This window comes from Cavia porcellus, unplaced genomic scaffold (genome assembly GCF_034190915.1).
Source record: "Cavia porcellus strain 051 isolate PalLab524CR breed Dunkin Hartley unplaced genomic scaffold, mCavPor4.1 scaffold_5, whole genome shotgun sequence".
Classification (NCBI taxonomy): Eukaryota; Metazoa; Chordata; class Mammalia; order Rodentia; family Caviidae; genus Cavia; species Cavia porcellus.
The window spans coordinates 56,044,192-56,068,808 of record NW_026947488.1 but is presented as its reverse complement, the minus strand read 5'-3'; the positions used below and the strand labels follow the sequence as shown (position 1 = coordinate 56,068,808).

Below are 24,617 nucleotides of genomic sequence, written 5' to 3'. Positions count from 1 at the left end.
GCGTTTCTTTCAAGTTACATAGGTACAAAAGTGACTTTGGTCAAGACTGCCAGTAGTCCTTTTAATTTAAGAAATAAGTTTATTTATCTTGGCTTTTCCGTAACAAGTTATAAAGACAGTACCCATAAGCGTGTCACTCAGAATGAACATGAGGCATTTTACAAAGATAAGAACTGAGAAGTGTTTATGAAAGAATTTTTGTTTTCCTTAAACAAAAAAATTAGGCACAGACAGGTTGTTACTAGTCCAAGATTAGTTCAGCGAGTAAACAGAAAACAAATTCAGACATGGCCTTTGGGACTATAAAACTTGTTGGTTTTTTTGCTTGTTTGTTTTGTTTTGTTTGAGACAGGGTCTTGCTGTGTAACCCAGGCTGGCCTTGAACTTATGACAATCCTCCCTCAGTGCTGGGATGATAGGTGTGTGTCACCACACCTGGCAAAACTTGTATTCTTAACTTAGACAAAAATTTCGGTTGTGACATTTTTGTGTCTGGTCAGAGTAAGTGCCCCATAAAGGACATATGCTGCCTAAGGACCTTTAGAAGCAACTGTAACATCTGATATGTTCTGCTCCCTTTTTTCTTTGATGTTAATAAAATTAATATGCACAAAATATTGGCCACATATGTGTTCTGTATTTGTAAGTGGCTACTCACAGGATCCAGGGAGTGCAATCCAGATTTTATTTTGGACTAGTGTAGTTTACTCCTTTTCAGCTATTTATGAAAGCCCAGTCACTTCACATGAAATGTTAACTTCAGAGCAACAGCGTATCCAAAAGCAAGTGAACTGGCAGGAAGTAGAATGTGGTACCGATATAATTTCTGACTTTCTCCTTGACTTCTCCTAACCATCCAACAGGAAATTCAGAATAAACAGAAAGTAGGACCAAGTGATGATACCCCTCGAAGGGGCCCAGAATCTTTGCCTGTGGGGCATCATGACATCATCACAGATGTTGCTACTTTCCAGACAACACAAGGTTTCATCGTGACTGCTTCTAGAGATGGGATTGTAAAGGTGTGGAAGTAAAAATCTACTGACTTGTATAAAGCTGTAAAGGTAATATAATTCAGGAGAAAAGGTATCTACAGTGCAGAACAAATTCATTTGCTTAATTTTCAAAATCATGTCTGTATTATTCTTTCGTAACAATAGGTCCCACTCAAAGTAGAGAAGGAAGCTGACTTGGCTAGTTTACTTGTGCAAATCTCTGCAAGGGTCAGCCTACAACAGCTGGGACTTTTTATTGTATATGCCATAGATGTGAGAGATGTCAAATGTGGAGACATATGATCTCCATTGATTTTGTATTGAAAAAGATGGTTGTAAGCTATTATAATGTAAACAGTTTTGTTATTAAAAATGCTATTTAAACCAGTGATGCTGTTTTCAAGCATCTGGGTGTTTTTTATTTGGTTTTGGGTGGTATTTTACGTATTAAACATGAGCAGGGGCATGAACTCCAACAGCATTTGTTTTAAGGTGAAGAAGTGAACTGAGTGCCATAAGAAACAATGATAGAAATACTCTGGACCTTTGCTCTGTTACCATATCTTTCTTCCACTGTGTTTTATAGTCTACTTTATTAGTTATTTAATACGATAGAATTGATTCCTTGTGTAGCAGTTCTAGAGAATGTGGCTTTTCTTGGCATTATTTTTTGTAGCCTGTACCATAAACGCTACTCTGCTGTCAGCTTTCATTTATCCAGTGTTTTTATTAAATGTATGAAAATGGGAAAAAAAGTTGAAGACATGCCAAAATTTTCTATTTTTAAAATGCCAAAACTAGCTTTTTTCCCCACTTAATTAAAACCCTTCAAGATTATGGGTTATGTTTACATATGGACCTAATTCTCTTCACAGTCTGTTCCCTTCCATTCATAGAGTTTATGGTGCTTAGAATATTTCGTTTCAAACTAGTTACATGAGTATAAAACCAAAAAGTCGAATAGGTAATTTGAGTCTGGGAGTAATACTACTTATTAAGTAGTGCTTTAAATGCACTAAACATTTAAAAATGTTTTTATAATTGTGAAGTTCAGTTTGGTATGTGACCTTTTAACAATTCAGAAAGGGCAGAGTGGTATAGTGGCTGTGACCAGTCCACATGCTTAGTGGGTTCGTGAACTTTGTAACTCTGGCATCAGACTGTCAGGTTATATTCCCTCTTTCTTTCTGAGTATGCCAGGACCATGTTTACAGGGCTCTGACAATTAAGTCAGAAGTTAAGAGTTTTCAGGGCTAGAAAAAGTTTTGTAACATAGAGAAGGCGCTTCAGGATAAGCCCTGAGACTCACAGCAGTGAGACACGCCAACAGGGATACTCTTTCCTTCCCATGACCCATTTCTAGGCTCTCATTTCCCAAATAACCGTATTTTTTTTTAAAAGAGATATCTGGTTAAATTGTTACTGAGTACTACAATCTGAAGTTACATCTCTGTTTTAATTGTTTTGTTTTAACAAGGTTGACTCAGCTCCACACAGAGCTAACAAGAGGCAGGTAGGTCCATTTCAGGCAATTAATTAACATTTTTAACTCAAGAAGTACCACTGTATTTTGCTTCTTTTTTGTAATATGAGTTCGTTCAATTTACATTCAAGTTAATTTTCCCACTTCCCATTTTTAAAAGAAAGAGAAATCATGGAGAGTGCTGATACAGGGATTTGTTTTTGAAAAGAAACTTCTGTTTGCAGCTTGGCTGGAGACTCCTAACCTGTTAGTGACTAAGTATTACCTAAAATGCTAAAATAATCTCCATCACCAAGGGAATATTTGTTCAGTGTGCTTTACTTAGCAATACAGAAAAAATAAACAAATACATTTTCAAAATAGTCCCAATAATAAACAGAAGAAAAGTGTTTGTGCTTAATTCAAAGTTAATTAGAAAAATTCTTGTTACTAAACTAGCCCTTAAAAATTGCTCATCAGTTTCCTATACTTGAAACAAGTTTTCCTGAAACCCTAAGCACCATTTAGGACATGAAGAAAAGCGATGTGCTGTTCTTCTTCTCTGTTACCTGAGTATGACATTGAACTCCTTGCATTTCTTGCTCCTCTGAGGACATTAGGAGCTCTGTTGAGTTCTCCAAGTAAGGATGGCAGAAGTGGTTTAAAAGAAATACTTCCTTTGGGTCTTCTTTCCAGGCTTTATGAAAAGAGGTGTAGAAAAGAAAATCTGAATGCAGCCTACAGACTTTGGTGTCCATAGCCTCCTGCCCCATAGGTTCATGTAGGGCTTCCCTTCCTTCCTGAAGCACTGACAGTGCCCAGCAGGGCCACTGCTGCCAGCTGGGGAGCCCGCTGTTAGGCTGAGGTAAGGTCTCAGTATTGTGTTTGAATGCACAATGCTGCTTTGGCATTTAGTTGTTAAAGTATCAGCCCCTTTACGAGAGTAAACATTGGGTGGAGAAGAGGTGTCAAAGCTGTCAAAGTCTGCAAAAAGAGGACAGGCATTTGGAGGACCTTTCCTGCTCTAACTGATCTCTCACATTTCTCCAACTCTATGGATTCACAGATTCAAAGTTGTTAAAGATTTTCTTGTCTTTTCCAGACTTAGTGTCCATGTGAGGATCTTTTCAGAGCCTTGCCAGCCCTGTATTGGTGCTGATCATTGTTGATTCAGTAGCCACTTGACAGGTAAAAGCAACATAGAGTTTCTCCTAAGTTTTTGCTTTGCTCTTCTTGTCTAAAGAATATATGAATTAGTGAAAAATAAATGACCATAACAGGGAAGGGTGGCAGGAAATCCATCAAAAGGGCTTGGCTAGAAGTTCTATAATGGAGATAGAACTTCAGCTCCAAAGCAATCATTTATGATCTGAGAGAATTAATGCATTTCTTGGTGAGTTGAGGATTTGGAGTTGGAGAAAATTATCCTCTGCTGCTCACCAGTCTGAGCAAGTATTGCTGGCGGTCTTAGTCCAGAGACAAGTGTCACATTCAAATGAAATAATCACAAAAGGTCCATTTTCCAAAAATGTGACAAAGAAACAGCAGCGGTTTCTAGGGTAAATGTTGGAATAGCCTAAACATTGAACCCTTTTGATTAAATAGATGAGAATTAAACTACTAAATTAAGAAAGCTTGCATTGCAGAAAATGGACTGAACAGATACCTGCAACCTGAAGTATTAGCATCGGCCCCTGTACATACATGTTTACACTTACATAACATTTACTTTCAGATTATATCTCCCTTAGACTTAGTTTTAATAGTTGTCATGAGTGGTCAAATAAATGGACACTCTCCTAAGTTACCTGATTACCTACAGCCTATGGCTTGTTCTTCCCTCCAGAGTTGACCTCTGGATGCAGGCAGATACCCCATTAAAATTTGCTGAGTTGCGGAGTGGAATTGGTTATTGAAAGTCATTGTTTCATGTTTCCTAAGGCTCAACTGTTCCAGCACTTCCATTATCCTGTTGTTTAGGAATAGTTTGTATCACTCGTCTTGCATTTCTAAAGGGAAGGTATATGCTTCCAGGGAAATGTCGAATAGCTTCACCTCTGCTCCCTCTTTCTACTCTTGGAAGATATCTTCTATCCTGAAAGAGTCTCACGTCCCGTAGTGCATCTTTGAAGGCAGCTCTTTGTAGTCTAGGAACAGAGCTGTACAACAAAAGAGGAGAACGTCATAGAGGGTGAGTCCCACTTCGACCTTAATAGAATCTGTATTCATCCCTTTGTAGACTGGTCGTTGTACTCACTTCCCTGTTGCATCCTTCCTTCAGGTAAGTTTTAATGATTACTAAACTAGGGGTTTGTGCTGATCCATATAGCAAAAGCTGACCAATGCAGCATGTTGCTAAATTATGAAAAGTACAGTTTCAAGAATGAAGTTTCTTCTTCATGGAGTGTGATTCACTCAGATCTTTATGTGGCTGGCCTTTCTGACTGTTCAGATTTGAATTTAAGTGGTACATCACCACAGATCACTCCATACATAATTTCTCCAGTTGGACTCTCACTTTCAGTCATTCAACATAGAATAGCACGCTTTTGTTTTGCTCATAACACTCACTACATGAATTTCTGTTTACTTGTACATTTCTTCCCCCTTTTTCCACCCACACAGTAAATTTCATGAGACTTCATCTGTTCACATAATAATCCTCAATGTGGATTTATCTAATGAAAGCAGGGATGTATGCCACCCTCCCTTTCTTTCACCTGTCTTTCAAGCCATCCATTCAGATGTTCAGTACCTGCTCTGTGAAAGGCAGTGTTAGGTATGATAGGGGACAAAGAAATAGAACCTGATTGGAATCCGTGAGTAACCAACAATATAAGAGAGCCTGAGTTGGACTCTGAAATGCTTTGAATTCCAACTGAGAGATAAGAGACTCAGAGAAGCTGATAGTAACCAAATTCTAGCCTATACCTTCTATGCTGATGGAAATGCCTGATCACTGCGCTGGCCAGTGTGGCAGCCACTAGCCACATGTGACCATCAGACACTCTAAACAAATAGTGAGGAGCTGATTTTTTAATTTTAATTGATCCGTATTTATATGACCTTGTATAGCTGGTTGGCTAGTGTACTGGGCAGTATGAAAATGGAGCCACTTAAAATGACCTTAATTATATAAGGGTGCAGGGGAGAGATCTTCAGATCAAAAACATCTTCCTTTCTTTCACATACCAAGTTCTAGGCAAACCATTTATCTAGACAGACATTTTTTTTAGGTTCAAAATTGGGGTAAAAACAACCCACATAAGCAACAGCTGTAGTCTCCTAGCCTAGTTACCTCTTCTGTTGGTTGGAAACAAATGAGGAAACTGAGGTGCACAGAGGGGGAAGATCAGTGGAGGTTGGGGCTCTATCCCAACCAGGTGTCCTATGTCACTTCATTGACCTAGGTTTTTATTTAGAACACTATGGAGAACTGCAGACATACTTGGAGTAGAAAGTGAAATACTGTGTATGCTATGGAATCTGGGTATAGGACCACAGGAAGGCCGACGAGCTGGGGCCAGCTGGAAGATAAGGTCTGAGAAGCCCAGCATGTAGCAGGCACACAGTGGACGTGGGAGAGGCCGATGGCATGAGAAAAGAGGTTTGTCAGTGCTGAGAAACCAGCAATGGCTGAACTGCCGTCAAGGGAGGAGAAACCAACGGAATTCAAGAGTGTTTCATAAGCACAATGGCAGGACTCACTGGGACCCACTTCTTTATGTTTTTTTGTTTTCACCAGCTAGGAAGTCTGGCATACCACAAAACGTTAATATTTAGAAAATGAGTATGTGGGAAAGCAGGCAAGTTCAAGCTAAATTACTTTGGTACATACACATGTACAACACACACCCCCTTCCCTGGAACATAATCTTTTATTAGTACATGCTTTTAGCACATAATGATTACATTTGCCGTGTGGAGTTTGTACATGTACATAACACCTGAATGCTTTCTTTTGTCCCTTTCCTCTCCCCTCCCTGCTTTGCCAACTCTTCTTCTTCTTCCCCATTTGCAAAAGCTTTATTTCCATTTTTTCAACTCTTAAAACCCCTTTTCTCTCTCTTTTCTCTTTTCCTACTCCTAACATCTACCTTTTATTTTTTGCTCCTTATTTATGCTTTGAGTTTCTCACATAAGAGAAACAATGTGATATTTAAACTTGTGTGTTGGATTTATTTCACTTAAGATTATGGTCTTGATGTGCATCCATTTACCTAAAAATGTATCCAGTTTATCCTTTTCCTCTATTGAGAGAGTGAGAGGTGAAGGGAACGTGAGAACAGTAGGAACTGTGCATTCCTGTTACATAGACCCCCAGAGCCTCTCTGCAGCATATACTATATTCCTGGGCTTCAGGAACTTGACTCAGAGCTTCTTAGTTCATTCTGTCAGTGCTATCGGGTGTTCCAAGTTCATCAGACTTCCAGTTACCAAGAACAGCAGCCACAGCTAAATTTCAATGCAAAAATTTCTCATTCTCCCATTTTGGGGACTTATAACATTATAAGTCTCAAAGCAGGAGTGCTATGAATTAAAGCCCCCCCCCCCATTCATGAGTGTATTCAGAGAACATGGGCAGGGCATTCTTATGAATCTGAAATACACTTTTCATGATTTCATTCTCTTGGTGATATTTTCCACCTCTTGCTCCCCCCTTTTAAGACACATTTAGTTGTCTTTGTTACCTACTTTATTAAAAACTGTTAAATTGGTAACTGCTTAAATATGGCATAACTCTTCCTCCCTCAAATATTTGTATTTTCCAAAGGATTGAACAGTAGATTTCTAGGCTTTTTTTCATTGTGTTATACGACACAGCAGTTGTATTTCTTACATGTTTGATGAGAATATTTTGATTACCCAGCTTTGTCTCTCTCCTACTATACATTGCTCAGGTAATTCTTTGCTGATTGGTAGCTCCAACCATAGGTCAAAGGTACGAAACAAAGATGCAATAGTCAAATTAATTCCGTAAGTTGTGCCCAGTTCCAGTAAAAAGCTCATAAATAGGAAGATGTGGCAAGTTCTAGATACGACAGTGAGTGTCGTAGTTCTGGGGACTGAGTACAGATTGGGCTCTTGTTGGCCACCATGTCCTCCATGAACAGATATTAGAAATCAGCCTGCTTCCTTTATGCACTGAAAATGCAGAAGAGATTGCTTCAGTGCCAGAAATCTTTTTATCTTTTCTGGGTTCAGAAAACCCACTTAGGGAAGCACAGATATGTTATTCAAACGGCACTGGTGGTTGTGTCCAGTCTTAAAGTTTAGTCATTCTTTCTCTGGTCTGTCATTGCTTTGGAGTCTGGCACAAGTGCTTCCCTGAGTGCGTGAGCCAGATGGCTTTCTTTGAAGGTCTCTGAGCAGATCTGATTGCTTACACCAAGAGTTGCCTGCAGGTCACCCTCTGGCCATCCGTAGTTGCTTATGGTTAGGTTCAGTTCCTTTTCCATCTGATAAGAGCCAGCCTTTCTGGATTTTCTTCAGAGTCTCACGGCAGAATGAGCTCATTCTGAGGCACGTCATCCAAGGACTGGGCAAATCATCTGTAAGGCCAGACAGCCTCATCCTTCTCAGTGCCAAGCATTCAGTGCTAGCTCACTTCTCATGAACTGCCCAGGCAGGGAGCTTCAGGAACAGCTGCGTGACTTGTTACCTTTTATTACAGTCTGGTCGCTTGGAAAAGGCAGGGGATTCCTGGTCTGTAGTACCATCAGGGAGTCAGAGAACAGATAGTGTTATGGATTTTATGTCTCAGTGCCTTGATGGCCCGGCTGTTCCACCATTTTAGGTTTTAGGAGAAGCTGTGTTATCTAGGGCAGTATGGAAGGGGGGAGCTTCCTGTCCAAAAGCACTGTGAATCTTCTCTTCCTGCTCTTCAAACAGAAAGCAGAATGCTTTCCACAAATGCCTCTTCATTATGGAGGCTGGTTTTGGCATATGCCCTTAGAGTTGTGGCTGGCTACGTACATACAGCCTAATGCTGTCCAGCTCCAGCAGCACAAAGATTCTAATACAGGGCAGTGCAGACTCCCATGGGCACTTATGCCCCATGGCTTGGGAATCCCCTCCCATCAGCCTTTAGAAGACCGCCTGGAAGTTGAGCCGGCCTTTCCCCTTAGCTGGTTGTCTTAACCCTCAGCAGAGATCTGAACCCCCAGAATGTCACCACTTCTTGGCTGGGACATGATGGGTACACGGATATAAGTGGGCAAAAGACCACCTGTGACACCACCAGCTTCCTGCTTGCAGCACTCCTGTCCCAGGGCTCCAGAATGCATGACCCCGGCTCTTTGGGCATTTGTGCCTAGGCCCCTTATCAAGGAGGTAAAGGCCCAGGGAGTTGGGAGGTGCCAGGGGGTCTGAAGGAACAATTGTCAGTCTGTGCTCAGCTGCTGCTCCCTTATCGTTAGGCCTGTGGCAAAGCAGAAGCAGCTAAAAAGTGTGGCAGGAGGAGCTGCTAGCCTCGAGCCAGTGGGGAGGACACTAGAGAGGGACAGTGGAATCCCCAAGGCCTCGCCCCCCTGACCCACTTCTTTCAACTAGGCCTGGTCAACACCCACTAATGCTATCAGTTATGAATCTGGTTTCATCCATTGATGAAGCCGAGCCCTTGTGATCTAGTCACCTTCCAAAAGCCCCACCTCAGGGAGAGGAGGGGCCAGGAAGCACAGAGGACTAAATGCAGTATATGCCTGCATCCACTCCCCAGGAAGCGTGTATTCATGTGTTCTAGACACACGCTGCACACACGTGAAACACATGCCCCACCTTTGAAAAGATGAGCTTTCCGGGGACACTTTTGATCCAAACCATAATATCAGGTGGATAGAGGGTCCCAGTCCCAACTCCCCAACATGCCTTACTGCCCATTGGCTCTCACAAAATAAAAATTCAAAATCAACATTGAAGCTGGGTGGTGGTGCACACCTATAATACCTGCCAGCACTTTGGGAGGCTGAGGCAGGAGGATCACAGGTTCCAGCCCAGTCTCGGCAACTTAGTGAAACACGGGCTGGGGATATATATCAGCGCAAAGGTCCTGGATTCAAACTCCAGCATCGTCTGCCACCCTCACCCCCATTAATAGTAAGTACATACCACCAAACCCTAACGGCAGGGCTCTGCTGAGGGCCCATAAAGCTGCCAGCATGTAGCATGTACCACATGTGCCTCAGCACTGCTCTCACACCAGCTATGAGGCCCACTCTGCTGGCATGCAGATTCACCAGCCTGAGCAGGGTGCCCTGTGTCCCTCTTCTGAGCCGCTGGGCACTGCCAGCAGGGGGAGCCCTGCTCTCCTAGCACTGACGGCACTCGCCTGTTTGCGGGCCTGACTTCAGTGTTCGCTGCTCGCACTGCAGGTGACTGGACCTCCCTGGCAGAGGCCTGAAAGAGGTGCAGCTCCCGTGTACTCGACAGCTGCATGGTAGGGCAGACACCCTGTCAAAGAATGGCACCGACGTGAGTCCCGGAGGCTGGTGCGCGCTGAGTTGAGTTGGTGGGTGGGATTGTGTGTGTCGGTACAGAATGACTTCACTACAGAAATCAACACTCTTAACTTCTTAACCCCTCTACTGATCTTAAAAAACAGGAATAATATTCACGTGTGCAAAAGATAACATTCATATGTACACTATTAAGACTTAAAGGAACTAATATTAGCCCTTGTCGATACTCTTTTGTATATTTAAAACCACTGGGTTCTACTCTTATTCTTAATTTCCCTATCTTTGGGTTTCTCTCTTTTCCTTATCTGAAATCCTAATGGCAATGCTTAGCTCATTAGCTTTCAGGGTTTGAAAACTTTCCCTAACTTAGGAATTAATACTGCAGACCTTCCTAACTCATCATTTTTGATGAATTCCAGCAAGTTTTGACCTACAACATTTTGATTAACTTGTAGTTCTGAAACACTTTAAAATTTCCATTATGGTTTTGCTCTATTGCTAATTTAGAACTGTGATTTCAATATGAAAGTGTATATTACTTTTAGGCTTTAAAAAACTTGCATTTAGTTTTTAATGTCATTGCCCGGGGTCAGTGTGGATTGTGTGACTCCATATGCTAAAATTGTGCGATAAACACCTGTAGACTCTCTGCCTCTCCCCAGCAGTTACTGTTGGGTGTTCTTCAGATGAATGTCTAATTTTCCTGTGCAGGATACTATGTGTATTTATTCAGTCAAGTCAATCATTTGCCTGGTGTTTTTTTTTTTAATTTATTCAACCTTTCCATTTCCTTATATTGTAGCTGTGTCTCTTAAAAACCATTAATTTATTTTTAAAATCAAATCTATATCTCTGACTGTAACTGACAAACTTAGTCTGTATTTTTTGTGATTATTGATATATTTAAACGAACTTGATTCAGTTTTCTTTGTGCCTTTTATTGTTCTTCATCTTAATTTTTCTTTTGGCATTTAAAAATATTGTTCATTTTTATCCTTTGCTTTATTTTTAGAGCTCTCTACTTTGTATTTTCTCATGTGTGCCCTCAAAAATTTCAATGCTTTTAAAAGAATGTGATGTTTCAGCAACCTAACTCCTATCCCAAATAATACAAGTTCCTAGAATCCACAACTCCATTTTACTTCCTGTGAATTATATAATTGTTTTCCCTTTTCACCTGTCTTTCTTTTCTTAAAGTTCCAGGCCTCAATCCCCCAATCCACCCCCAGCACTGGATATTGGATCTGGGGGTGAGCTACCACTCAGCTATGTCCTTAGTCCTTTGTATTTTGAGACAGAGCTTCACTAAGTTGTCTGGGTTGGGCTCAAACTTGCATTCTTCCTGCTACAGCCTCCTACAGTATTGAGATTATAGGTATGTTCCACCGCACTTTGCTCACGCATCATTTTAAAACAATATTTTAATAAAATAATCTTTAAAAATTCTCCAGCTATCAGCATCTTGCTAGTTTTTATGTATGCGCATGTATATACTTGTATCTTTATGTGTGTATGCATATATCATATGTATGCACATATCATGTATCCATATGAGTATATGTATGTATACATGTATCTGTATGTATAGGTGTGTAAATACATGCATACATATATGTGCACACACATCCCATCATACTACACCATCATGCATGTTATTCTTAAATATTTTTTCACACCTGTATCAAGAACAAAAACATCCTGTTATACAAACATAACACTATTACTACTCACAAGGAAATCCATACAATTCAAACACACCATATAGAGTTTTATATTTCATCTTAATAGATTGTTTCATTTTAAGTGTCTTTACTCATTTAAATAATGGATAAATTGGGGCTGGGATTTAGCTCAGTGGCATAAGCGCCTGCCTTGCAAGTGTGTGATCATGAGTTCGATCCCTGGTACTGATAAAAAAATAAAAAATAAAATAAATAAATAATGGATAAATAAGACTGTTACTAATACTGATAGTCTTAGTACAACTGTTTTGTTTTTTGGGTAAAACCACCAGGTAACAAATGTTTTATTTTCATGTCTTTGTTGACAAGTACAGCTTTTTGGTAGCCCCACGAATCAGTTACTATACTATCATTTAAAAATACATTTGTTGGATGGGGGTTAGGCTCAGCGGTGGAGCACTTGCCTAGCATGCACAGGTTCTGGGTTAGATCCTGAGCACTGCAAAATAAATAACTAAATGGAAATTTAAAATAAAAATACATTTGTTTGGATTTACTTTATCACTATTACTTCTTTTATCTCATTCCTATTGCCATCATTTTTATTTTCCTTATGTACCTTTTAGAAGTTCCATAATAAAGATCTTTTTCCGATAAACTTTTTAAAATTTGAACTATCTTTTTTAGTATTATTTTGAAAACCAGTTTTTCTAAGTTGACAAAAATCGTATTCCACTACCTTAGATACTAAATATTAGTATAAATGGACACTACTTGTCATTTTCACTATTACTATGATCAGTAATTTAGCTGCCAGCTTAATTATAATTTTTTTGTAGGTGATCTGGTCTTTTGCAGGGGCTACTTTTCAGTTTTCTTTTATGTTTTGTATTTCACTATACCATGCCTAAATGTTGTGGATTTTTAAAATCCTGTCTATTACACCTTATCTTGTCCTCATCTGTAAATCCTGTTTTTCATACAATCTGTAAAGATAATCATCCCTTTGTGTCTAGGTATTGTCTCATTTATGCTTTTTATTTTAGCTTTGTAGAATTTGAGTTAGATCTAAATCTCTTACAGTAATTATCTCTGCATTCCAATTTTTTCCAACCTTTTTTCCTCATTCATTATGTTTCTCTTAAGATGTATTTGTTACTTTCTCTAATCCTTCGTTGAGCTTTACAAGTTATTATTTTGAGAATTTTAAAGCTTACAGAAGATTAGAAAGAAGAGTTCAACCTGGGTGGCCAATTAACAAATCAGGGAAGCCGGCTCAGAACAGGGCAGGAATGTAGCACCAGGGGAGGAGAAGGGACTGAAAAGGGTAGGGGAGAGGAGGAGGAGGAGGAGAGGGGAAGGGAAGGGTCTGGCCAGGAGTGGTAGCACACAACTACAATTCCAACACTGCGAGAGGCTGTGGCATGAGGATCACAAGTCTGGACTCAGCCTGAGCAATTATAGTAAGACTGCATTTCAAAAATAAAGAAAAGAAAATCAGAAAGTATAGAACCATAATTATCTGCATGCCTTTAACTTAGAATTTCCAGGTATTACTGTCTTTTTTTCTTTCTTTCTATGTATGTATACATGCATCTATGAGTATATACATGTATTCATATGTATAGATGTGTAAACACATATACACACATGCATACATGTATGTGTAATAGCCCATCATGCATGTTACTCTTAAATTCTTTTACATACCATCTCAAGAACAAAGACATCCCCTTTTACAAACATAACACTATTACTATTTACAAGGAAATCCACACAATTCAAACACATCATACATCTATTGTTCATACTCAAATTTCCCCAATTTCTCCTCCAATGGCATTTATATCCATGCTTTTTTTTCTGACCTAGGGTCCAGTCAGGAGTCACACAATAACATCTGACTGTTTTCTTTTGTGTCTCCCTTTCAAGAACAGTACCCCAATCCATATTCTTCTGTTCATTACATGAAACTATGAGGCATTTCATTACATTTCATTACACCTTGTATAGGCAAGTGTTCTGGAGAACATTCCACGTTCTGGGAGTGCCTAGGATTTTCTCATTGTTTGACTCAGTTCAAACATTTCCTTCCAGGGCCCCACACAGGCAATTGTGTGAGTTCCCCTGCACAACCCCAGCCTGGTTATGGGGATACTGCTGGATCTTTAAATAGCTTGCTCCTCAATCTCTGATATAATAGTTTTAGCACTCCTTAATGATCAGTTATTCTGTGATTAGCATTAATACATTAGATATTGCAATTTTTTTCAGTTCTATCATTTTCTTTACATGTATTAGTCAATTTCTCTTATCAAGAAGAGCCTTTCCTCTCCTGTCTCTTTTTGGAGGTATCTTTATAGACCTGTGGATCTTAAAACTTTAGTGTTATAATTCATTACTATCATTATTCTTTCTGATGTTCAAGTTTTATAAGATTAGGTCAATGGTAGGGAGGAAATTCTTTCATGGCAACTCATGTGTCTTCCTGAAATGATACTGTTAGTTTTTGAGTATTTTCTTGCTTCCTGTTTGCTCCAGGCAGCAATCCTCATTCCCTGGAATTGTGTATTTCTAAGGAACTCGAAAACCTAGCACTCTCTCCCTGGGGAATGGTGGTTAGAAACCAGAATCTGGTCATTAGACATGCTTCTTGCTACTAGGGCATCCCATTGGGTGTTTCATTTCAACAGACTTTCCAATTTTTTTTTTTTAAAAAAAATCTATTTGGTAATTTTTCTGATCAACCTAGTTAATAAAAAGGCCTTCCCTTGAGTTATATTTTAATATAATATAACAGTAGCTTTAGTCCAAATAAGATGGAGAAAGGACAAGAAAAGAAGGAAAGATAATAGGAGAAAGAGAGGCGTGTTTATCAAATCACATGGAGGGGCTGATACCTTCGGAACAGGCGTGGGGTCTGCCTGGAGGCTGTAGGGCTGATCCTATTGCACTTTGCCTTGAGGTTTATTGGTGGATATTTGTTGATTGCACCTGGAAGAGAAAAGGTGACCTGAGTCTCTTATCTGTGCCTGGTAACGTGACTGCAGTCTGTGCTGTTAGACAGCACTACTTCATTGTCTCCAGCTGCATCAAAGTCATCACAGGAAATGAAAGCATCTTTCTCAGGGAGCTTCTGGGTTTAGCCTTCAGACAGTAGGTCCTTCAGATCCTAGAGGTGAATCCAACCACTTAACTGATCATGGAGTTAGTCACTAGAAGGGATAGCACAAGCCAGGCCCAATGATCTGTCCTTTAATTGATGTGAACTAACCAGAACGATTATATGTAGTCCCGTGGAGTGTTAAACTGCCAAGGGAAAAGGACGTTCCCTTTATGGTCTGTGTCATTAGTGACAGTGCCAGTACCATTTGGGTGTCGTTCATTAGTTACTCATTTCATCTGAGAGTGTGTTAATTTTTCATAATAATAAGGTGTGCCTGTACCATGAAAAGGTGATTTTTATAAGAAACTTTATAAATGCACATCTTTTAAAGTGTTAAGTCAAACACTATTAAATCTTTTCCTAATGATGTGGGGTTGTCATCCATGAGTAGCAAGTGTGTCCTGAGCTGTGAGACCGCACGGTTTCCAGAGCTGTGATACAAAGTACTGGTGCTCTGAGCTGAACTGCCCAAGACTGGGATGCCACCCTTATTGGGTACCTGGGTTTTAGTTTTTAACCTGTCTTGACTAGTAAATTTCAAATGGTTAGACAGCAGTTTTGCTTCACTCAGAAAATGTGTTAATTCTGATGTAGATGGCACTTGATAGCCTGCTCTGCTACAGCAGTATATTAAGTAGGAGTGGCCAGTGCAGCTTTGTGAAGCTCTAGAAGGGCAGTGACCTGGGCAGTCCGTCTTGTATCATTTCTCAGAACTGGCACTGAACCATGAGCTGTTCAGAGTAGTGCCTAAAGAGCGTATGCTCCTGTTCAGTGGTGAGGGTGAGTGCGTGGGAGAGGATTCCCTCCACCTTTATGGCTATATTGTAAAGACTGAGGATTTCTAGGTCTCTAAGTTCTAGAAAGGGAACTGCATCTCTTCAGAAGCATTTTATATTTTATATATCTCCTGTACTCTAAGTACTTTTTAAAAAAATATCTCCTCCCTTTTTTAGTGGGTGGAAGGAATGGTGGCTTTCATCTGACATTTTTTTTTTTTTTTTTTTTGAGAAACCATGAAATACCACCAAGAATTATGAGGAACCAAGGGAAAAAATGCTTTTTTTTTGATACTGGATTGAACTGAGAGCCTTTGTGTGGAACTATATCCTGGCCCATTTTTACTTTTTGTTTGATACAGGGTCTTGCTAAGTTGCTCAGGCTAGGCTTGAACTTGGGATCTTCCTATCTCTGCCTGCGTTTTAAGACTTCCTTCCAACTTCAAACCTCGTATTGATCCGAGTCTTTTGAGATATTCATTTGTTTTGTCCTTACAAAGGATTTGTGAATACCTCCATCAGAATGATCCCTTGCCCCCATTTTTTTCAAGCTTTTTTTCAGGTTCTTATTCCAGAATATAATGGTATCAATTTCATTCTGGGAGCCTACTGCTCCCACACTAGTGTTGCTCAGACCATAACAAGCACAGGAGTCACCTAAGAATCTTGATAAAATGCAGATTCTGGTTTAGAATCCCTGCAGTGAAGCCAAGAATCTACATTTCTAACAGGCTCCATAGGTGCTGCACTTCGTGGGCCTCAACCCAAATCTGCACAGAAAAGGCCGCAGAATGATCTCAGCAATGTCCAAGCCCTCTGACCTCACCCTACACAAGTCATTGTCCTTCTGGCTTTAACTGATCTCACCATGGAACATCAGTGACGAGTTTGAGATGTAACCAGGACCTTGAGCCACAGTTGGGGGCTCTTTAGTGTGTTCGGTTTTCTGTTTCTAGACTTCAAGAAACTACTTACCATGAAAACATTCAGAACTTTTTACCTAGTGCTCGTCAGTCTCCTTTTAGTTCATCCTGTCGCATTCAAAATGAGTTACATATTTTCAAGGTAAGCTGGCTCCAAGAAATATGGTCCATGTTTATTTTTTACTGGCACCAGTTACACCAATTACTGGCATCATTAAAAAATCATTAATAAGGCGAGGAAAGTTTTGTGAGCCTATATCTTTCATTCTGACAGGTGAAATGGTATCTCCTAACACTTCAAACTTTGCAAAAGCAAAGCCAAGAACTGCTTAACTTCTTTTTGGCTTTCTATTTTAGTGTTAAATGATTGAACTTTCCACCGAAGGGCGGCACGTTAATGTTGTATGGCAAGGGCTCTACTTGTACCTAGAGTCTGGGCTGTGACCTCCACACCCCAGACTGCACTGCTTCATGCAGGCAGATGTGTGAATAGCTGTTATGATTTCTTCTCCATAGGAACCAAAGGCATAAAAAAGATGAGCCAGAAAACTAAATGGTTAGGAATCAGAGGTTTCCTCCCTCCTACCACCCATTATTGCATATTTTCCTTTCTCCTTGAAAACAGACAAAAGGTTTCCAAGAATATGTGTCAGCTCATCAGCCTTTTACTGGGGGGAATTCAAGTATATACAATCAACCTGTAGGGAAGAACAACTTTGTGACTTACGCCTGACTGAATTTATAAAGGATTTCACAAACTTCACGCCATATCTGTGATCAGGTTTATGGATTCGACCAAGCTGGATCAAGTGGTGGTCCAAAGGGTGGCTGGCTAGATCCTCCAGTTCTTTGTCATTCCAAGCAGGGCCAAGGGAGAGCACAAACAGGGCATAACCCTGGCACTTGGCTCGCAAAGACTCTTGCCTTAAGGTTTCTCCATCCAAGTAGCTGGTTTCCCCAGCAGATATCACAAATATAACTTTGTTTTTTCTCAGATTGGGTGTGCTTAAGAAGACATTGTCCAAAGTCCACCTCAAGGCATGACCAACGAAAGCATCTCCATTCAGTTGTTGAACTGATTGTTCCACGTGGCGCTTCATGAGGCGCTTGTTGCTGTAGGTAGTGAGGTTGAACTCAGTTCTAACTGGGCTCCTCTGGGTGTTGGGAAGGAAGTTGGGAGGCGCATGGCTCAGCAGGGCCACTCGGTCTCCAGTGACAGAAGTTGTAGGCTCTGGGGTGATTTCAAAGTGCTCCAACAGTGCCCCTAGGAAGCCTCTTATGTCTTCAAATTCAGCACTTCCCACATTCCGGGAGCCATCCAGAAGGAACGCAGCATCCATGTAAGATTCTGCAGGGAGCGGTCTGTCTTGGTCACAAGATGTATCTGGCCTGCACATATCTGTGAACCAAGTCACTTCAGGTTACAAAGCAGATATGGATAGAAAAATAAAATCATACCTCAACTAATTTGACATTTGCAAACTGCATAATCTTTGATGTTTTAAATCAGTTATAAAATGATTTTAATATCAGTAACAGCAAAATTCCTCAGTATACAGCTTGCATCTATCTCTGAAAAGTACAGATTTTATATCCACCTGTCTCCTACACTGTATTCGTAATGTTACTGGTTTTTAAATAAGTTTTTTGGAAGAGAAGTTTGATCGTGGCTGTGTTTATGAAGTTTGAAGTGAGCAATTTAGCTCATGAATGCAAGAATATTCTGTTTTATACTGTGGTCCTTCTAGACTGACAAAATACAGGTTAAACCAATGGCCTTCATCAGTACACTATCATTGTTTTATGAAAAATAACCTACTTAAAAAGCAAAGTTTCTCATTACAATATAAACTGGTCCACCAAATAAAACTTTGCAAGTTTATGTCTGTGTACTCCTTATGGACAAAACTACAGCATATATTTTTTTTTTATCTCCATAGTACTTATTAGTTGAAATCATAATGTAAATTTGTTAAGTAAGTGAATAGAAATATCACTTATTTGTAGATTTTCACAAAAGATGAGGCCATTTATAAATATGCATGTCTCACTGAAAAAAGAATACATAATAAAAAAGTGGATTTTATTGAATCTGATCACAATGAATGTTAATAAAATAAACTTGCAGAGGAAGAATCTTGCTAGTTACCTAATCTAACTTTATAGGATAGACTAAGCCAAGAGAGTAAAGCACTTTGCCAAAGGACACAACAGTTACTAGAAGTTTCTACATATGAAGTCAGCGTTTATTGTTAGAAATAAGCTGTGTGGTGTAGGATGGGGAGGCCCTTGGCCTGAGAGCTAGGATGTGTGAGTCCTGATCTTCTCATAGTACTAAACGCACTGTGTGTCTGGCCAGGCCACTGCTGGGCCTCAATTCTGAAGTTTCTCTGTACAATTGGATGGGTAGAACTAATTGAGATCAGAATCACCCCAAGGCTCCTTACAAGGCTGATGTTCAGTTTAGTTTTTAAAATAAAGCTAATGATTTAAGGATGAGAATGGCTGCTTTGAAAACCAGAGAGGGAAAAAAGAAATGGAATAACATGTGTGCAGACAGCTAGTACATAGATAAAGGCATGGGCCAGAAAGAAAAACTATTAAATGAAAGACCAAGGACAGAGTGCAGATCCTAGGGAATGTAGTAAACTTTCAAACTTCAGTGTTGCTCATGGATTCAATAAATATGGTTGTACACAAGTTAGGCCTCCCTTACTGAAATGTAGTTAAATTTTATGTCTGTGTTAAATGATCAGATGGCAAAACAATCACCCATGTACAAGGCAGTTTCTAAAACCAGGGATAGCAGGCTGCCCATTTGCTCAGCTGTGTGGGATTTTTAATTGCAGGAAATGAAAACCAAAGTATCTTCCATTATATGCCTACAAGACAAAACAAAGGTTTAAGCCAAGACATGGAGCCAAAACCCATCCCCAATCACAAATGTGCAACACCATTATAAAGGACAGATTTGAAGGTGCAAAAAGAATACACAGTGTGGAGTGTGCCTCCACCCTCAGCATGGTTAGGCCCTTTCCACTGTTAGATTGTCAGTGAATAAACTAGTGATGGTGAACCTTTTAAAAACTAAATACCCAAACTGCAACCCCAAACCCACTTATCACAAAGTGCCAATACTACAGTTAAACCTGAATGCCTGGATGCTGGGGTGATTTGACTTGAGTGCCAACAGAGAGGGCTCCATGTGCCTGCTGTGGCACATTTGCCACCACTGGCCTAAAACTACTCTGTGCAACTGAGAGGGACAGCGAGAGACTGGCAAGTGGTTAGAGGGAAGACTGAAGAAGGGTTTTGAGGGAACTGGAAAGCCCCAGGATTGCCATCCCTTGTAGAGTCATTTATATGCCAAGCACTGGCATCTTACTGATATACATGGAGGACAGGAATCAGGCATTTTCTTCAGGCCTGAATGGAGAGTTCTGAGAGCAGAATGAGACACCCATTCAGGCAGCTGAGAGCCAGCTTTCTTGGTTTTGATACAGTGGTGAGGCCCTGAGCAAATCATCACATCTCTGTAGGTTCATCTTTCTCTTTTGTAAAATGAAGCGAATAATAGCTCACACATTGCAGGGTGGTTATAAGGATTGAATGACATAATTCATGTTAGTGATTAGAACAGTGCTTGGAACGTGCTCAGTAATTTAAGTCTCAATGTCATCATCACCACCCATATAACATAAAACAATTAGAGGAGTACGTGGCCTTTAGTAAATACGCGGTAATGGTCAGCTGCTCTGTCTACTGGAAATCTCAATGGCTCCCACCGTCTTTGTAATTCTTAGAATACTCAAATGGAAAATAGAGAGTTTATTCCAACTGGACCTGTGGATCGTGTATAAAACACTGCAAATCTTTTGGATGCTTAACATTTGGGGATCTGTGGAGACACCTATCAATAAAAAATCTATGATTGTCTGCTTTTTTCCACGTCTGCAGTACTAAAAATATTCCCAAGCAGGTAGGAGGGTACTGAATTGCTTTCAAGCATTTCTTTGAGGCTGTGAACATTTGAGATTTAGAAAACTCATAAAATACTTTACAGCATGAAAAACTTGGTGATGAGACAGGCTTTTTCTAAAAATCATTACTATGTCCTGGAAGCAGCATAAGCAGAGAGGCCTGGAATGCAGCCCTCCTCCCAAAAGATGCAAGAGGAGACTCTGAAGGCTGAGCTGAGAGGCTCCATCTGTGGAAGACACAGTGTGCAGAGGTCCAGAGCCCCAGGGAGTCTTCCCAGAGCCATGCCTGTCCCTGCTGCCAGGTTCCAGCTGCTCCTGCCAACAGTGACTCAAGGCACTTACAGGCCCAATCAAATTATCTTTTCCCTGTGGCTCTTACCGTAGCAGAAAGTGCACCGCTGGAGTCTCTCTAACGCTGGCTTGTCGTCAGTGCCAGAGGGAATCACTATGACTTGGAACGTGCCAGTGTCGTCAATCTACAAGAAGCAGAAGCAAGAGAAAGAACAACTTAGTGGGTAGAGATACAGGAACCTTCCTGTACTGTTCAGAGGCCTGAGAAAGGAGCACTGCTCCTTCTAGGAAGGCCCTAGGGAGGTGCAGCATGTCAGGTGGCTGCAGCCTGTGTCAAACCCAACTCTCCCTTTCACTGTGTGACAGTTGCTTTGCTGTCTTTTTCCCCATCTGTAAAGTGAGAATGGTGTGATTACTAGCTAACAGGGTCCTGGGAGTGCCAAACAAGTTCACTACTGTGAAGCACTTCCTGGCACAGAACAGGTGCCGTACTGATCAGTAAAGGCCACAGCACTCTCAATACGATTATCTCAAGAACTCAGGGAGTGAGTTCTTACCTTCATAGGCTTCACTTTACAGATGGAGAAAACAGAAGTTCAAAGAAAGGATGATCAAAAGACACTGGACACTGAAGTCTTTTAACAGATACCCCCCCATACACACTCCATCCCCCCAAGTCTCTGAGAATCATGAGAAATTACAGGCTGCTCTTCAGAAATAATTTTCAATTTCCCCTGTGAGTGAATGGAAGATGGCTTTGAAATGCAGACTCAGATCCACATCCAGGCATCTCCCTTCTCTGAAACTCTCCCAACAATTTTCACTTTTCTCCCCGTGGTTAGTAACTCACCTGGGAGTTTAAGGGTACAGAGTAGAAAGAAAGATAAGGAATCTCCATATAATCAAGAATAATTGAATCTTGCTGGTTAATTGATGTGATCACATCTGACCCACCTAAGAGTTGGGTCATTTGACATTTAAGTTTTCCTTGTCTTAAGCTAATGGCTTCCTCTCTCTGGGAAGTCACCTTCCACACTTTTTCCTTACACGCAGGACTTTGGTGGTCACGTTTATCTGGAATAATTCCATTTCTATGACTGAGCCAATTGGACCAGAGAAGGACTTCATCCAACCCGATCCATTCTCTTAAAAATTTGAAATTGGGGTCCTAAGGGCTGCAAGTTCATCCATGTGTAATGACTTAAGCTCACAGAGCTGCCATCTTGCTGCACTGTGTCTTGCAGACTAGAAAGCAAGGGAGCTGGGGAAAGGGAGGGAGGGGGAGAGGATGTCAATGTGTCTGCCATTGTGTCTGCCTAGTTTGTGTTCTGTGTGCAGTGCATGGGGAAATCTGTGCTCAGCAGGTTACTCTTGGGAGCTCACTGTTTTGCCTTCATGAGCTTTCTGGGTGAGAGGAAAAGACTCTGAGGGAGTTTATGATAAGCTTTTGTTTCTTGATACAAATACATAGAAAAAGAAACATGCAGTGCCCACGGAAAGACAGAAAAGAAATAGAAAAGACTGTGATGGTAGAGCAGTGACCTACAAGAAATTTTAAAAACCACAGAACCCAACCTCATCATTTTACAGATGAGGAAAGTGAGCATTAGAGAGGACAGATTCTAAAAAGGCTTCAGTTTAAGCTTTGCTCTCCCCAGACAAGACCTGCCTTCCATCTTCTGTAGGAGCTGTGTTTTTGAGTATAGTTGTGTTTCACAAGTGAGTCTTGACTTAATTCAGTCATATTTCTCAAGATGTTATTCAGATATTGCTAATAAGTCTTGAGTTCTACATGTCTACAATTAATAACTTTCATATTTCTAGTGATAGCTCTCCTTAGCAATTTAGGCTCGCATTTAATCATGTCAGTGTCAGCTTAAAAGCAGTGTGATCCTACTTATTGATCCTAGTGGGTTGCATTATTGGTGAGACTCCACAGGGGATCTGCTCACTCCCCTCTCCCCAAGTAATTTCTTAATAAAGATAAAAAGATATAGTTTCAGAGATTACTCATCTTATCACTTATTATAGGAATAACTATAGTAGCATTTTATAGAAAAGTCCCATCAACTGAATTTAGGCTGGGCATATAAAATAAAACATTCATATCATTTAGTTTTCTTAGGGCTCATTTTCCTATGGACTTAAAGAAATACCAGCTTGGATGAAACTTTAGCTATGATGTCCACAGATGGGCAGTAGGAGCATTCAGCATGTTTTTGGATGACCCTTTTTCCTCCTAAACATCCTGGAGCTCCACAGCATACTCAAGAAAAGTGCAATTAGCATTATAAATAATCTTTGACAATTCTATTGATTGAAATTATTTTTAAAATAAATGATTACATGTGTAACATGCTAAGGTTTCCTGTTAACATTTCCTGGTCCATTGAGGGAGTGCCTTGACCAGCTCCACAGATTTCAGAGGTTCCGAGCTCTGCTCAGCCCAGCCTAACTCCCCAGTGCCATATTTGTGGATATACCCCAGTTAGCTGGGCAGGTCCCAGAGGATCTGAGCACCGCCCAGCCCAGCTTTGCAGCACAGTTCATCATGGAAGCACTCTGGCCAGCAGTGTGGGTACCAGAGGTACTGAGCCCACCCAGTTCAGTTCAGCCCAGAGTCCTGGTGCCACCCTTTGGGGAATGCCCAGCCAGCTGCACTGGTCCTAGAGGTTCTGAGCTCCACCCTGGCCAGTGCAATGCCCCAGTGCCATACTTTGGGAGTATACCCTGGCTAGTGGCACAGGTTACAGGAGCTCCAAGCTTTGTCCAACCCAGTGCCTTGGCCCGGTCCACTGGGGGAGTACCTTGGATAACTGCACAGGTCCTGGATGATCAGACATCCACCCAACCTGGCACAACACCCTGGCACCATCCATCAGGGGAGCTACTGGCTAACCTCACAGGTCATGGAGGAGCCAAGCCCTGCCAAGCCCAGAACCATCTGTGGAGCACTCCAGGGAGAAGCATGGGTCTAGAAAAGCCCAATTGAGAGATCCTACACTATCACAGGAAGCCTAGTGAGCCAAGGAAGGGCAGAAGCCCTGCCCATTATTTTCCCATCACCCCAGGAACAGGTTCAGAGGAACTCAAATGCTTGGCTCACCCTTTTCCACCATGGGACAGTCAGCCTGGGAAATGCCTTTGATTTAATCAGTTCATCTGGAAGAACTGATTCTAAAATGCAATCTCAGACCTCCCGCGCACTGAGAGCATGCCCACGAGACACGGACATGGAAGACACTGGATATCACACAACTAAAATTTCTGAAATTATAGCAATTAAAATAAATAAACAACTCCATGAGGCTACAGATGAAATAAAATAAATAGTCACTGAGGTTAAAAAAAAAATAGAGACAACTATTACGAAAGAAAACATATCTAAAGAAAATATAGATTTTAAAAATAGAGGAATATAAGAAAATGATGGAAACATTGAATGAAAAATATAGGAAAGAATTAGAATGCATGAAACATTAAAAGATATTCAGGAAATAAAAATTTCATTTAAAGTTGGCAAAACCCCTTTAATGAAACTGAAGATAGACTCTCAGACCTTGAAGATAGGAAGGAAGCTAGGGATCACAGAAGTAAAGATCTCTGAAAAATAACAAGGAACCAGGAAACAACAGTTCAACAGCTACAAGATGATGCAAAGAAAAACATTTATAAGAATGATAGGGCTCAATGAAAAAGCAGGAGTCTACACAAAGGACATAAAAGACTTTGCAAAAGTAACAACAGAAAAATTTCCAAACACAGGAAAAGAATCTGATGTGCATAAAGAACTCCAGTTAGCCATAAGCAAAATACGCCTATACCAAGACATATAATAATTAAGATCCCAGAAATTCAGCACAAGAACAAAATGTTAAAAGCTGT

General features: G+C 40.6%; 2 protein-coding genes across 3 annotated transcripts in view; one reads left to right on the top strand and one right to left on the bottom strand.

Annotated features, from left to right (window-relative positions):
• The window catches only part of Pik3r4 (phosphoinositide-3-kinase regulatory subunit 4), an 82,067-nt gene extending 80,683 nt beyond the window's left edge, over positions 1-1,384 (top strand). For both annotated transcript variants that reach the window (XM_063248979.1, XM_063248978.1), the window contains one exon: positions 864-1,384. In XM_063248979.1, coding sequence (XP_063105049.1) covers positions 864-1,034 — 171 coding nt within the window. In that variant the 3' untranslated portion in view covers positions 1,035-1,384. The remainder of the gene's footprint in view (positions 1-863) is intronic.
• Positions 57-24,617, bottom strand: part of Col6a6 (collagen type VI alpha 6 chain) — a 141,127-nt gene continuing 116,566 nt past the window's right edge. Inside the window, exons 35-38 of the mRNA XM_013159804.3 lie at positions 20,821-20,917; positions 17,189-17,860; positions 14,497-14,590; positions 57-4,616 (exon numbers count right to left, since the gene is read on the bottom strand). Coding sequence (XP_013015258.1) covers positions 4,394-4,616; positions 14,497-14,590; positions 17,189-17,860; positions 20,821-20,917 — 1,086 coding nt within the window. The 3' untranslated portion in view covers positions 57-4,393. The remainder of the gene's footprint in view (positions 4,617-14,496; positions 14,591-17,188; positions 17,861-20,820; positions 20,918-24,617) is intronic.